The following is a 15819-nucleotide window of genomic DNA, read 5'->3' as shown; positions in this document are numbered from 1 at the left end:
TTTTTTTTTTGATGGAATAATGGAAAACAAGTATTTTCAGTCATATGCAAAATCTTTGCTGCATCTTGCCATATAATCCAACTGTTTGTTTATTGGTGTTGATGGTGTTCACTGTTGTTTAGGCACAAGATTTCAAAGAAAGAGAAGAAACTAAACGCTTTCTCTAAAAAAGAAAAGCAATCGTATCTGGCTGTGGACAAAGAAGACGAAATCATTGGATACGTTGTGCCAGTCTTCAGAAGCAGGTGATTGGATAGTTTACTCAGGAAATCTGTAACAATGGAGTTTACATTTTATAATTCCAGTTGATGTGTAATGTCTGTTTGTGAATGTTCTGTTGATTAAAAATGTAATAAATTAGTTTTGGCACATGGAAGAAAACATGCCTTTTTAAATATGTTTAAATAATTTTTTATTCATTTTTATTTTAGTTTTATTCATTTTAGTACATCAATTAAAGGAAGATGAGAAATGTTGCCTTGGCAACTAGTTAAATATATTTTAATTTGATTTAAGTTAATGTAATGAATTTAATCTATTTTTTTTAGGTTTTTATCTCAATTAACTATATTAACTCTGACTGAAAATTCTGTCATCGTCTATCCTTCATGTTTATGAAACTCGTTGGACCTTTTTCAAGTTAAGGCAGGAGTTGATCACAGGTCCCTTTGCTGACTAATTAAAAACTGTACGTCTAGACAAACATGGATCTCATATGTCAAACAGTATCAGTCAATATTGGGTCAGGCTGCTCATTAACTTAATCTTCTCGATTAGTCCTTTGGCTACCCAGGATCTGATGGAGACTCAGGAGAAGGTGAAGGAGGAGGGTGTGGGGTATGTCGTCATGAGGAACGTGTTCTCCAGGGAGACCGGCTTCAAGATGAGAACCGCGAAGAATACCAGTTTGAGAGAGTCTGCTTGAACGCCTGGCTCTGAGCAGGAAGGTTTGATCTAAAATGTTGAACAAGATGCTTATATAAAACATTGTGCCTTTAACTGTCAAAACTATAGCTTGAGGCTTATTGTAACACTATTTTTTCCTGATAGAACTATTCCAACAGTGTCAGTTTTTATATGACTATTTTGTCTTTGTGTCCTAATTTATGTAATATTTTTTTACACAAGGTGCATGATAAAGAGGAATTCCAAAAGAAGATGAATCCAGACAGTTTGACTCACCCCCCAGAGTTCACCGTGAAGCCACGTGGCCAGACCGTGTTGGAGGGGAAAAGTGTGACGCTGCGCTGCACTGTTGCTGGATGGCCCAAACCCAGCATGACCTGGTCAGAAACATTTCAGTTCCAGCAGTACTGGACAGATATAATCGTTAAACCTAATTGAACTCTATTCTGTTTATCTTCATCTAACTGTGCTTTTCAGGTACAAAAACAATGTTTTAATCAATGCTAAGGCTCACCCTGAGAAATACTTTACAGAGAGCCAATTCAACATGCATTCTCTGGAAATCAAGAAGTAAAGAAAGTTTTTGTTCATTTAATGATGTTTGTGAACATTTATTTGTGATTCCTTATTATATTGCACTAAATGCGTGGGATGATTTAATTTATAAGTAATATCAGAAGCATGGAAAAAAAAAACATTAAAGGCATGACTGTTATTTTTTTATTCTGTTAAATTGATATATTATATAACTATATTATACTGAAGTTATATGAAAATTATTCTTGTGGGTTGCAGTTGTAATTTTAGCGATACTGCCGAGTACCGAATCTCTGCACTTAATGTGAAGGGAGAAAGCTCTGCGTTTGCCCCCATCATTATTAATAGTGAGTATTAAAATGGATTTCAAATCTTCAGTTATTTTTCAATAATGTTTTACATGCTCTCAGAGTCAAGCTGTTGTGCACTGATGGCTCAAATCTTGCCTTCATAAAATAAGATGCAAATCAGAAAGACTCGATCTGCCGCAGTTTTTAACATGCATGATCAAACAATATTGTATTTTATTAACCCGAGTTATTTTAGAAATTATGTCTATTTTTAGTTAATGAAGGACATAATTAAGGGGTTATCTGTAGCATGCCTGTAAGTTGTACTCTGTCGTTGTTTTGTCTACATTATTCTCATTACATTATTCTCATTACACAACTTATTTTTAGGCCCTTGCAGCACCTCAGTTTGTCCTGTGTTATTCTAGAGCGTCTTTCCACTGCCTTTGCACAGGGGAATGCTCTGAAATATCTTAACTGGGTCTTTATTATTTAAAATAGTTTGGTGTATCAATCATGTACACCAAGGTCAGCTGTAATCTTTAAATAGAAGCAACTGGTTGTGTTTGCAGTGCACCATGCAGTTATGCAGTTTCTTTAAACATTTTTCACTTCGAAAGCACTCAAACCTTTATTTGCATTTTCATCCTAAAGGATTCAAAGAAGGAGAAGAGGTGACTGGAAGGCCCCGTAAGTTTCCTGTACCATATAGAATTCTCTTTTATGCTCACATCTGTACTCATATACAGCAAGTGTTTATATGAGTACAACTGTTATGTTTTGGTCTTACCAATAATTTGTGAAGGTAATTAGAACAGTTTCGTCTGAATGTGTATAATAGAAATGATTTGACCTTGCGGTTTCTATTCATATTCTGCTAAGATGGTTACAGCCCTGAATATGGTGTGACCTTCAACACCACCATCATTGACAATTGTTTGACGTTTCTTTTGGACGTGAGGGAGAGACCATGAGTTTGGGCTGTACAGTACTGTAAGTATGAATGCTAAGTGCACCATGAAGTTATTGTGCATTTTATAAAGTTACTTGCGAATTAACTGAAGCATAAATCACCATCTCCTAACAATTGTCCTCCTCTGTGCTCTTTATATGCAGGAGCTATTAATTAAAATGCAGTTTACAGTCTATAATAATGCATTTTCTTTATCAGGTGTTGTCTTGTCTCATTCTAAGTGGGTGCACTGGAGTGGTGAGCGAGCCACTTTGACACTTGTGCATCTGAACAAAGAGGATAAGGGTCTTTACACTCTGCGTGTCAACACCAAGTCAGGCTTTGACACTCACTCTGCCTATGTGTTTGTCAGAGGTGAGTCCTGCATGGACACTTGTGCCGAGTAGTCTTAAGTTGAAAGGCAATGTCTTATTGTCCTTGCACAAGCTGTGTGCACTGTATCTAAGAGTTACCACATGTATTGGGCTTCTCTCTGGGAATGCTCCTTCTACTTTGGTTGATGGCACTAAAGGCAGTCAGTATGAAGAACAAGTTATAACATCGTTCAAAGGTTTGGGGTTGGTAACTTAAATTTTTTTTAATAAATGTATTCAGCAGGGATGCATTAAATTGATCAAAAGTGACTTAAATATGATTAAAAACATTTATATTTCTAATAAGTGCTGTTTTGTACTTTATAAATCAAAGAATCCTACAAAAAATAAGTTTCTTGGTTTCAAAAGTATAGAAAATTTGAGAACAACCATTTTCAACATTTCATAATATTAAGAAATGTTTCTTTAGCAACAATCAGAATATTAGCAACAAATCAGCAAATTGATTTTTACCTTGAATTGAACCTTGACTATTGAATCTTTACCCAGTGCACTGTATTCCCGAACAGTATAACCTACTTATAAAAAATAAGTAAACTATACTTAAAACTGTGAAAAAGTTCATTCAACTTAAAACTTTTAAGTTTGTTCAACGATTTGGGCGTTTTAACTTCCAGGAACTTAAATAAAATAAGTAAAACATGACGTCATATTATTACCATAGCCTTATTTTTGCCTCTTTGTGGCGGTAATGAGCTTTATTGCGTTCCAATCTGCCAATTCAACAAAGAAGAGTCTCTACACTCAAAAACATTTTAAAGCCTTTTTAATAGATATACAAATATCAATAGTAAAATTGTATCAAATTGAATTTAATGATCCTTACATATTGTAATTGAATAATTGCTTAGGGATGGATTGTTCAGTTATTCAATTAAAATATGTATGGGTTATTTAATTCAATTTGATGGAATTTTACTATTAATGGAAATGCATGAATCTAAATTGTAGTGTACTCAGTGCACTTTATTTGCTATTTTTAAAACATAGTAGGTAAAACTCTCCAAAACATACTAGTCAACATGACCATCATGATATGTCCGTTTATTTCATGCCTGTAAAAATAACAACGAAGTAAAACGAATTACCAAAGCCTCATTTTTGCCTCTTGGTGGCAGTAATGAGGCTTTATCGCGTTCCAATCTGCCAACGAAAAGGAAGAGTCTACTCGGTGCACTTTATTTGCATGTTTTTAAAAACATAACATACCATACCAGGTAAAACTATACAAAACGCAACAAAGAGTCAACATATCATTCCATGTCCGTTTATTTAATGTTTTACTCAAATGACTGTAAAAAATAACGGAGTAAAAATAATTCCCATTTTAAATTGAGCGCTCGGATTTGAACTTGGAAGCCCGCTATGTCATGCAGGAGTCGTTGCCTCAAAGTGGTTCTGTGGAATCAGTATCGTTCATCATCGTCATCGTTTCTGTGTTTGCTGCGGTTTGTTTAGCGGCTATAATCTGGTAAGTACTTCTTAAAACTTTTTAAAAAGTTATTCTAGTAATCTGCATCAGAATGTGACAATATAGTCATCAAACTGAAACTATTGTTGCGTTTAGCTAATAGACGACCTAAAATGATCAGGCACACTTTAGGCCTGATGTTATTTGTGGAGTGATTGATCTAAATTTTAACCATTTAGGGACATAGTTGATGTATGCTCGCAATCGCATTGCACGGATATTAATTTGTGGTACTGCTGGTTATCGCAGTTGCTTGTATTGAAGCTTTTCGGTTACAGAACCTAAATTGAAACAGAAAAAAAATAGATTAAAACCACTTTCATTCAATATTACTTGTTTTTTATCCAATGCTTAAAATTAAATTAGCTGCAATGGAAGCCAAATGTTATAAATTCTGAAATTGTTAAATGACTTTGACATGTCTCTGCCTCACTATTAATTTGTGTTTTTATTTTCTCTACAGGTTAAAACTTGTGAGACCAGAGCATATATGTGAGTAAAATTACAATTTGGAATTTGGGGGTGAAAATACATATGTAAAGACTAAAAGTATGCAGCATTTTAAAACTGATAACTGATTTTAGAGGTTGGCATAGCTCAGGGTTTGCTCATGTCTTGTCATTGTCATGGTCATGATTTTTCATGATGGATTGGAAATGCAGGTTATGTGATTCCTCCTCACTTACCCGAGCACAGTTACTTGGCCATTATGGTTTGCAACATAGCCATTTTTCAAAGGTTAGCCCTTTACCGTGTCTCTATGACTCCTGCATTTGCACATTTGTTTCATTCAATGCACTAAAAATTCATGTATCACGATTTCACAATGAGAAGGATAAGAGGCACGCATGTCAAGAAATCCAGGTGGTGTACACATGTCCTTTATGTGGGTTCAAGCAACCTTTTTCAGAAAAAAATCTCTTTGGTCATTTAAGAGGGCATTTGAGAAGTCATGAAATGGTAACATGTCCATATAAAAACTGTAGGTATACGACAAATGTTTACTCCTCATTTAATTCACACAAAACCAGGGCCCATGGAGTAGATGTTAGTTCAGCTTGCTTGGACCTTTTTGAAGATGTAGTTGCTGAAGATGATGGCTGTTCTGCAGCTGCGGAGCCTCCATTTGAGGATCCTACTCAGTCTGAGAATGCAGACATTTTGGATATTGTTGATATACAGTGTGACACAAGCCAATTAAAAGCGCAACTACAACGCAATTTAGCCTCTCTGTTTTTGAAGATGCAGGCTATACTTCATGTGTCAGACATAGCTGCACAGGAAATAGTAGAACATTTGTGTCAGCTGTTTTCTTTGTAAAGGCCGCTGCTGAGAGAAGCAGTTAATGACGTATTACAGAGACATTGCTATACTGTGAGTGAAGCTGCTCTTGATGAAATTGTTAGTGTTGTTATAAACAGTAATGTTTTTGTCAGTGCAACTACTAAAGGAGCAGAATTGTCCTCAAATAAGCGACGAAAAACCTTTATTGAGAGAAATTACCCAATGGTTATGCCGTTTCAGTATGTTGTAGCACCTGGGCGCACAGCTGTTTATGTCCCAATACTGCCTATGATTCAGTTGTTGTTTAAACATACTGATGTACTTGACAGAATTAAAGAATCACATCCTTCACAATCCGGTCAATACACAAATCATCGAGATGGTTCGTATTTTCAAGAAAATGAGCTGTTATCAGCATCAGAGGAGTTTAAATTGCCACTGCTGATTTACATCGATGAGATAGAAGTTGCAAATCCATTAGGTACTTCGAGGAAAATACACAAACTCTGTTCGGTGTACTGGGTACTTGCTGATCTACCTAGCAAATACCGATCAGCTTTGCATGTGATACAGCTAGCTTTGCTGTGTAAAGTTCCTGATGTCCAGAACTGTGGCTATGAGAGTGTGCTTGGCCCTTTATTGCAAGACATATGTACATTAGAACAAGATGGTGTGTTCATTGAGTCTCTTGGTCAATCTGTTAAAGGCACGGTTCTTTTTGTTGCATCAGATAATCTTGCAGCTCACGGATTGGCAGGCTTTGTACAGTCATTCCGTTCAGAGTATGTGTGCAGATACTGTCTGGCAACTCAAGACCAGTTTCAATCGCATGAAGTTGCTGAGGGTGAATTCAGTCTGAGAACTAAGGTAACTCATGATCTGCATGTCCAGAATGTCTCCAGTAGAAATGGGGAAAGTAATTGTGGTGTGAAAGGGGACTGTGTCTTAAAACAAAAGCTGCAGTATTTTCATCCAATCACTGGTTTCCCTCCTGATATTCTCCATGACCTCCTTGAAGGTATTGTGCCAGTAGAGTTGGCTTTATGCATTCAAAAAATGATTCGTCTGAAACACTTCACACTTGATTATTTGAACAATAAAATTGAATCATTTCCATATCAGCATACAGATAAGGTTGATAGACCCAAGCCAATTTCCAAAACTTATACCACAAAAATGACAATAGGTGGTAATGGTCATGAAAATGCTGCATTACTTCGGCTACTTCCATTCATGGTTGGCAGTGTTGTACCAGAGGGAGATTGAAAGACATTGTGGAGTTAGTGCTGTCTCCAACATTTACTGAAGAGATGATTCAATATTTACAGAGTAAAATTAGGGACCACAGGCAAATTTTTCTTGAAGTATTTCCAGATTTTAAGCTTAGGCCAAAGCATCACTACGTCGAACATTATCCAGAGCTGATCAGATGTTTTGGACCCCTTGTACATTTATGGACCATGCGTTTTGAAGGCAAACACCGCTTCTTCAAACGGGTTGTGCACGATACACAGAACTTTAAAAATTTGCTGAAGACACTGGCAAGCAGACACCAGCATATGATGGCTTACCATCTAAGTGCGCCAGCGTTCTTCAAACCACATTTGCAGGCATCAGCTGTGACATCTGTTTTAGTTTCAACACTAGAATCAGAATCAGAATCAGAATGAGCTTTATTGCCAGGTATGTTCACACATACGAGGAATTTGTTTTCGTGACAGAGCTCCGCAGTGCAACATAACAGCGACAGAACAAAAAACACAATAAGGAATAAAAAATACAAAAAAATACAAATAGGTGGGTAAGGATTGACAATATACAAATTGACAATGTATGGCAGGTATATTAAAAAGAGCATTTATGTATGTACATGTATATTATGTGGAAAAATTGTAACTGTACGCTAAGTATGTGTGTTTGGATAAATAAGTGTATGTGTATATAAATATAAATATAAGTAGTATAGTGTGTTCCATGTATGTACATGTATATTATGTGCAAAAGATTTACGTGTAAGCTAAGTATGTGTGTTGGATAAAAAGTGTAGTGTATATAAATATAAATAGTGTAGTGTGTCCCACAGTTATTATCAGCTGTTCATAAGATGGATTGCCTGAGGGAAGAAACTGTTCCTGTGTCTGGTCGTTCTGGTGCTCTGTAGCGTCGACCAGATGGCAACAGTTCAAAGAGGGAGTGTGCTGGATGTGAGGGGTCCAGAGTGATTTTAACAGCCCTTTTGCTCACTCTGGATAAGTACAGTTCTTGAATAGATGGGAGGGTTGTACCGATAATTCGCTCAGCAGTCCGGACTACCCTCTGTAGTCTTCTGAGGTCCGATTTAGAAGCTGAGCTGAACCAGACAGTTACTGAAGTGCAGAGGATGGATTCGATGATGGTGGAGTAGAACTGTTTCAGCAGATCCTGTGGCAGGTTAAACTTCCTCAGCTGGCGAAGGAAGTACAACCTCTGCTGGGCCTTTTTCACAATGGAGTCAATGTGAATGTCCCACTTCAGGTCCTGAGAGATAGTGGTGCCCAGGAACCTGAATGACTCCACTGCAGTCACAGTGCTGTTCATGATGGTGAGTGGGGGGAGTGCAGGGGGTTTCTCCTGAAGTCCACGATCATCTCCACTGTTTTGAGCGTGTTAAGCTCCAGGTTGTTGAGACTGCACCAGACAGCCAGCTCTTTAACCTCCTGTCTGTAAGCAGACTCGTCACCGTCCTGAATGAGGCCGATGAGTGTGGTGTCATCTGCAAACTTCAGGAGCTTGACAGAGGGGTCCTTAGATGTGCAGTCATTAGTGTACAGGGAGAAGAGCAGTGGGGAGAGAACACAGCCCTGGGGAGCTCCGGTGCTGATTGTACGGGTGCTGGATGTGTATTTTCCCAGCCTCACTAGCTGCTGCCTGTCTGTCAGGAAGCTGTTGATCCACTGACAGACGGAGGTGGGCACGGAGAGCTGAGTTAGTTTGGGCAGGAGGAGGTTTGGGATGATCGTGTTGAAGGCAGAGCTGAAGTCCACAAACAGGATCCTCACATAGGTCCCCGGTCTGTCTAGGTGTTGCAGAACATAATGCAGTCCGATGTTTACTGCATCGTCCACAGACCTGTTTGCTCTGTAGGCAAACTGAAGAGGATCCAGCAAGGGTCCAGTGATGTCCTTCAGGTGGGCCAGCACCAGTTTTTCAAATGACTTCATGACTACAGACGTTAGAGCCACAGGCCTGTAGTCATTTAGTCCTGTAATTTTAGATTTCTTTGGGATGGGGATGATGGTGGAGCGTTTGAAGCATGAAGGGACTTCGCACAGCTCCAGCGATCTGTTGAAGATCTTTGTGAAGATGGGGGCCAGCTGGTCAGCACAGGATTTCAGACAGGCTGGTGTAACACAATCTGGGCCTGGTGCTTTTTTCCTTTTCTGCTTCCTGAAGACCTGGCGCACCGCATCCTCGCTGATCTGTATTGCAGGTGTGGGGGAGAGGGGGGATGCAGGAGGTGTGAATGGTGAGAGCGCTTGATTGGAGAGGTGTTCAGGGTGGGTTGCAGGAGTTGTGAGTGGTGTGAACAGTTGTTTGGAGAGGCATTCAGGGTTGGTTGCAGGAGTTGTGAATGGTGAGAGCGGTTGATTGGAGAGGTGATCAGGATGGGTTGCAGGAGTTGTGAATGGTGTGAACGGTTGTGTGGAGAGGCATTCAGGGTTGGTTGCAGGAGCTGTGAATGGTGTGAACCTTTGTTTGGAGAGGCATTCAGGGTTGGTTGCAGGAGTTGTTATTGGTGTGAACGGTTGTGTGGAGAGGTGTTCAGGGCAGGTGATGGGTGTTCTTTCAAACCTGCAGTAAAACTCGTTCAGATCGTCTGCCAGTCGTTGATTTTCCACAGTGCTGGGGGGTGGTGTCTTGTAATTGGTGATCTTCTTTAGGCTTTTCCACACTGATGCGGAGTCGTTCGAAGTGAACTGAGTCCTTATTTTTTCAGAATAATTCCTCTTTGCCACTTTGATCTCCTTTTCCAGTGTGTATTTAGCCTGTTTATACAAGACATTGTCCCCCTTCACGTAAGCATCTTCTTTGGCCTGACGGAGCTGTCTGAGTTTTGCAGTGAACCACGGTTTGTCATTGTTGTAATTTAGTTGAGTCTTGGTAGGAATACACATATCCTCACAGAAACTGATATATGATGTTACGGTCTCTGTGAGTTCGTCCAGATCGGTGGCAGCAGCTTCAAAAACACTCCAATCAGTGAGGTCAAAACAAGATTGTAAATCCTGCTCTGCTTCATTAGTCCATCTTTTTACAGTCCTTAATACAGGTTTAGCTGATTTTAGTTTCTGCCTGTAGGTCGGTATAAGATGAACCAGAAGGTGATCAGAATGTCCCAAAGCTGCTCGTGGAACAGAGTGAAATGCATCCTTTATTGTTGTGTAACAGTGATCCAATATATTACTGTCTCTTGTGGGACAAGTAACATGCTATCTGTATTTTGGCAGTTCACGGGAGAGATTGGCTTTATTAAAGTCCCCAAGAATGATTAAAACAGTCTGGGTGTTGTTGTTCTGTCTCTGTGATCTGCTCAGCGAGTTTCTGTAAAGCTGAGCTCACGTGCGCTTGAGGAGGGATGTAAACACTAACCAGAATGAACGAATGAAACTCCCGCGGCGAATAGAACGGCTTGCAGTTAATGAAGAGCGTTTCGAGATTTGAGCAGCACGTCTTCTTTAACACAGTTACATCTGTACACCACCGTTCATTGATGTAAAAGCATGTCCCGCCGCCGCGCGATTTCCCCGTTGATTCTGCGTCGCGATCCGCTCTAAACAGCTGAAAGTCCGGCAGATGGAGCGCGCTGTCCGGTATGGTGTCATTCAGCCAAGTTTCCGTGAAACACAGAGCAGCAGAGTGGGAGAAATCTTTATTTGTCCGAGAGAGCAGAAGCAGTTCGTCCGTTTTGTTGGGTAGAGAGCGGAGATTTGCCAGATGGATGCTAGGCAACGGCGTTCGAAATCCGCGTTTTCTGAGTCTCACGAGCGCTCCCGCTCGCTTTCCCCGCCTGCGCGTCCTCTTGAAGCGTGTGATCAGGGCAGCCGCTCCGCCGACAAGAATGTCCAGCAAAACATCAGAATAGTCGAAAACCGGTGAAATATCGGGAGATGTGTGTTGCCGAATATCCAGCAATTCGTCCCTGGTGAAACTGATTGCAGGAATATAACTAAAGACAGGACAAACTAACAAAAACACAAAAACAACTGCAGCGCACGTCACGGAGGCAGCCATCCTGTATCGGCGCCACTCAGAGTCACTCCTGTCACTTTGTCACTTCACTACCTGAAGTGGCAATACAGTATATTAAACAGAAGACTGATAGTAACACTATATACTGTGCATCTCAAATCACCATTGATGGGACAAATATTTCTACTGGGGAATATTTTCCTGCTGGTTTTGAAGCAGGGTTACCTCAGTTTTGTAAAACTGAGTCAATCCTCCTTGTGAACGATCATGTGGCCTTCCTATGCAGGGAGCACAAGTCCCATTATATTGAACACCTAAGAGCCTTTAATCTGTGTTTAGGTGATATATCTGTTAAAACAATAACAGATTTGAGTGACACATCCCCCCTTTCTGCCTACAGCATAGAGGGCAAAGTGCTGTTGATGCCAAAGCGATTTCTACCTTTACAATAAGGTAAGATTTCTACATTATTTGGAAATCCATGTCCAGTCCATCTTGTTCGAAACTATATTTTTAACTTGTCTTGTACCTTGTTGTTTTTGTCTCCTAGATGGCAGAATCCCAGAAACTTTTACTGAGAGTTTACATTGCTCCTGACATCGCCCACAAGATGACCCTTTCTACACGCTCAAGTACAGTAGAAGAGTTGATTACAGTGATTAAAGAGAAATTCAGACCTCGTCTTGATTTTGATTTCAACCTCCAATATGAAGACCCAGACTTTGGGGGGCAACTCTGCTTTCTAACAGACATTTCAGAACTGCCAGAGAAGGCTGTATTGAAAGTACACAGATCTGAGACTGATGCTGGGTCAGCTGCAACTTCACACACAGAAATACTCCCTTATGCCCCAGGACGCTTGCAGAGTTGGCCTGATGTCTTCCCAGTTCCTCAATTTTCTTATGATGTCGAGCACAGCCTCAATGGTGGAAATATGGCCTATCAAAACAGTGGAAAGTTCTTAAAATTAACTAAAGGCCAAAAACACGACATTCTAGAAAATATGGCCAAGGCAATGCACAGCTTTAAGGCTTACCCCAGCGACAAAGAAGTAGCTAAAGAAGCTGAGGCTCTTATTTCGAAGCACCCCTGCCTCACAGAACCAGGAAGTCAATGTGGATGGTATGGCTGGAAGACAAGTTTAAAGTTTAAAATGGGCAACTTTCGCACAAAACTCAGCAGATCTGGCTGTGAAGAGGTGGCTGTTAACCTCGGGGAAGAGAGGCCAAAATAATCCAGAGAGGGAGTCTCCCCACTCCAACATCAAAAGAGCTCGTCGAGCTGAGGTAAACTACCTACCAAATTTTCCAAAAGGAGAGAGTGCTGAAAGCTTGGAACAACAAAGATTGCAAATAGTTGAGGAAGTGTCTAAGACAGAAAGAAGTCTTGGGCTGATAGAGAGACTCATGCAAAGTACATTTGCTCTGCGTCGCAAACAGATCATTGTAGATAACCCATCACAACCAGTGAAGGACTTTTTGGAAAAGTGGCCTGCACTTCGTTTGGAATCTCAGGTAATTTTCTCAGTTGCTATCTGTTAGATTCCATTTTTTGTGTGTTTATGTGTGTCTGTTACTTTTGTTTTCTTATTTAACATTTCGTTATGTTATTCGTTTGAATGCTTGCTTTCAGATTGCTGCAGAATTCCACAGAATTACTAATATCAGCTTGAAAAACAAGTTCTATGCAGAGCTGGACAACCATACTCCTCGACTGATTGCTGTTTACAGGCAGAAGGCTGCCCGTACAGGCAAGGCAGCAGAAGCACTGAGAAGCATCTGTAGTGCCTATGATCTTACGGTGAATTTTGTTAATTACATTTATAGTACAAGTTAATTGGTTAATGTGCACAAGTTTTTTACTGCTATCTGGTAATTGTTTAAACCTGGCTTTGAACTTTTTCTGTACTTTTATTTCTATTTTATTCTTTTCTCTTGCATCACTAAGACAGTTCTGTCTTTTTTCAGGATCACTACGATATTAACAACAGACGTACAGCTGCACTTCGAGCCCTCCCTGTCTACTTGCGCAAAGATGACTCTGTGTTTTTCAAGATGTGGAATGTAGGTTTTTATACATCTCATTTGAATTTTAATGTTATTTATCTGATTATGCTTATGAAGTTCTCTAATGCTTTTCAGACTGAAGAGGTGGATGAGCCAGACATTGCAGATTCAGCTGTAGCTCTTGTCAGCATGGTGAATGGAGACTCGAGTTCAGTTTGACCCTGCTGGGATTGCTATTGTGCTGGAAGGTGACATTGTTCTAAGGGACATTTCCAGGTTGGCTGATGCTTTTCTTTTGATGTTTGGTTTGATATATGCATTACATCTCAACTACCCCAAAGAGCTGACCCACACTTTTAACTTCATCCAAAAAGTCTTACTGGGTTTGGATGACTCAAAGCCACTAACACCCAGATTGCTGAGTCTAAAAAATGAGCTACTGATTAAGGAGTAAGAGTAACGGATGTACGAGTGCGATACAATTTATTTTTGGTTCCTTTCAGTTGTTGTGACTACTGTATTTGCCCTTTTAAACACTGAGCTCAAGAATTTAAATTTCCCAGTGAAGTGGAGAATTGCATTTTCATTTAAGTATTTACTGGGATTGCTTTACTGAATGCCACTAGCACCCAGATTGCGGTCTAAATATTCTGGATAAACAAGAGACTGTTTATTGTCTTTTATTTCACTTGTTGTGACTAATATTGTTACAGTGTTGTTATACTTATCTCAAATTTAGAAATTTTCCAGAACACAGATTTTGTGTTCACCTAGTATTTACTGGGATTGCGTTACTCAAAGCCACTAGCACCCAGATTGCGGTTTAAATTTTCTGGATGCACAAGAGACTGTTAATTTTCTTTTTTCACTTGTGACTTTAATATTGTTACAGTCTGTTGTAATACTTATCTCAAATGTAGAAATTTTGCAGAACACAGATTTTGTGTTCACTTGGTAAATACTGGGATTGTGTTACTGAATGCCACTAGCACCCAGATTGCAGTTAAAAAAATAATAATTTACTTGTTAAGAGAGTTTTTCCTGTATCTCTGGATGCACTAGTTTTTTACACCTCTGTCCTTTACATTTGTTGTGTCTCATACAGTTACATTCTAATGTATACAGAGGTCTGTTATAATGCTGCAAAAAATGCCTTTTGCAAAATAAAACGTACTTTCATATATGGAGTTTGAAATTGTCTTTCTAATGTTTAAGAAATAATATTTTGCTAATGTTAATTTTGAGGTCAAACTTCTTTGAAAATTGCAAATTAAGTATTTTATTTATTTTTAAATGTATAACAAAAATTTAGTACTTTTAATTTGTGATCAATAAAAATTGAGTTATAAAATACATAAAAGAAAAGTTTATTCAAATCAATGATTTTGAGTTAATCTGTTTTGTGGATTTAAGTGTAACTGACTTAAAATAATTAAAAAAACTTAAAATAACTGACTAGACAATACATTTTATCAACTTAAAAGTTTTGAGTTATAAAATGCATACAAAAAGTGTATTCTAATAAATAATTTTGAGTTAATCTGTTCTATGAATATAAGTGTAACTGACTTAAAACAATTAATTTTATCAACTTAAAAGTTTTGAGGTAATAAGTTTCCTCCAATTTTTTGAGTTATCTTAACTTATCGGGGTTTACAGTGTGTTTGGCAGGTACAGATACATGACAGAGGGTGAACACCGGGATGCCAGTGAAGTACCCCCGCTTTGCCCTGTTTGAGCTTGCTGAGGGCAAATCTTACAGCTTCCGTGTCCGTAGCTGCAACTCTGCTGGAGTTGGAGAGCCGTCAGAAGAAACTGGGGCGACTACTGTGGGAGACAGATTAGGTTAGTATTAGCACTTGATACAAAAAAGAAAAAGGGTTAGTGGCACATGTTCTGAATTGCACGATAGAGAGTATGTTTCAGGACTTCTCAAAGGGGTCATATTGCACATTTTCTAATCCTATGTGGCATGAATTTGGGATGAGACCAGCAGTGTCAGTTCAGGAAAGTACTATTCAAAGGTTTTGGGCTCAGTAATATTTTATTAATGCTTCCACTCAAGCAAGGATGCAATAATAGCATTAGAGTGACAGTATTGAAGTGTATAATGCTACAATAGGTTTTTACTTCAAATAAAGCAAATGCTCTTATTTTGAACGTTCTATTCATCAAAGTATCCTGAAAAACATTTACATTTACATTTTTGCCAAATAAATTTTTATCTGAGAGAGGCACAATTAAATATTTATCTAAACTTTAGCTTTATAAATAAAAAAAATGAAGGGGTAGTTCACCCAAAAAAAAATTCTGTCAACGTTTACTCATTATCTAATTGTTCTAAACTTGTATGAGTTTCTTGCTTTTGCTGAACACAAACGAAGATATTTTGAACAATGTTGGTAACCAAACAGTTGACAGTAGTCATTGACTTCCATAGTATTTTTTTCCCATTTAATTTAAACTGTTTGGTTAGTGAAAGTGACGTGACATACTGAAAATCATTCGTGCTCTGCATTTAACCCATCCACGTGCACACACACAGCAGTGAGCACAAACGGTGGATAACCATTTATGCTGTGGCGCCCGGGGAGCAGTTGGGGGTTCAGTGCCTTGCTCAAGGGCACCTAAGTCATGGTATTGCCGGCCCGAGACTCAACCCACAACCTTAGGGCTAGAAGTCAAACTCTCTAACCATTATACCACGACTTCTTCCTTTGTGTTCAGCAGAAGAAAGAAACTCATACAG

The 15819-nt window shown here is 39.0% G+C and overlaps 1 protein-coding gene across 1 annotated transcript in view; it reads left to right on the top strand.

Annotated features, from left to right (window-relative positions):
* The window catches only part of LOC132155411 (myomesin-1-like), a 30609-nt gene that overhangs the window by 2039 nt on the left and 12751 nt on the right, over positions 1 to 15819 (top strand). The window contains 15 exon segments of the mRNA XM_059564264.1: positions 123 to 245; positions 778 to 922; positions 924 to 947; positions 1129 to 1286; positions 1384 to 1476; positions 1702 to 1790; positions 2388 to 2423; positions 2616 to 2668; positions 2671 to 2730; positions 2850 to 3060; positions 11404 to 11477; positions 11615 to 11848; positions 12697 to 12864; positions 13032 to 13127; positions 13206 to 13262. Coding sequence (XP_059420247.1) covers positions 123 to 245; positions 778 to 922; positions 924 to 947; positions 1129 to 1286; positions 1384 to 1476; positions 1702 to 1790; positions 2388 to 2423; positions 2616 to 2668; positions 2671 to 2730; positions 2850 to 3060; positions 11404 to 11477; positions 11615 to 11848; positions 12697 to 12864; positions 13032 to 13127; positions 13206 to 13262 — 1621 coding nt within the window.

This window comes from Carassius carassius, chromosome 12, assembly GCF_963082965.1.
Source record: "Carassius carassius chromosome 12, fCarCar2.1, whole genome shotgun sequence".
Lineage (NCBI taxonomy): Eukaryota > Metazoa > Chordata > Actinopteri > Cypriniformes > Cyprinidae > Carassius > Carassius carassius.
This window is presented reverse-complemented; position numbering and strand designations above follow the sequence as displayed.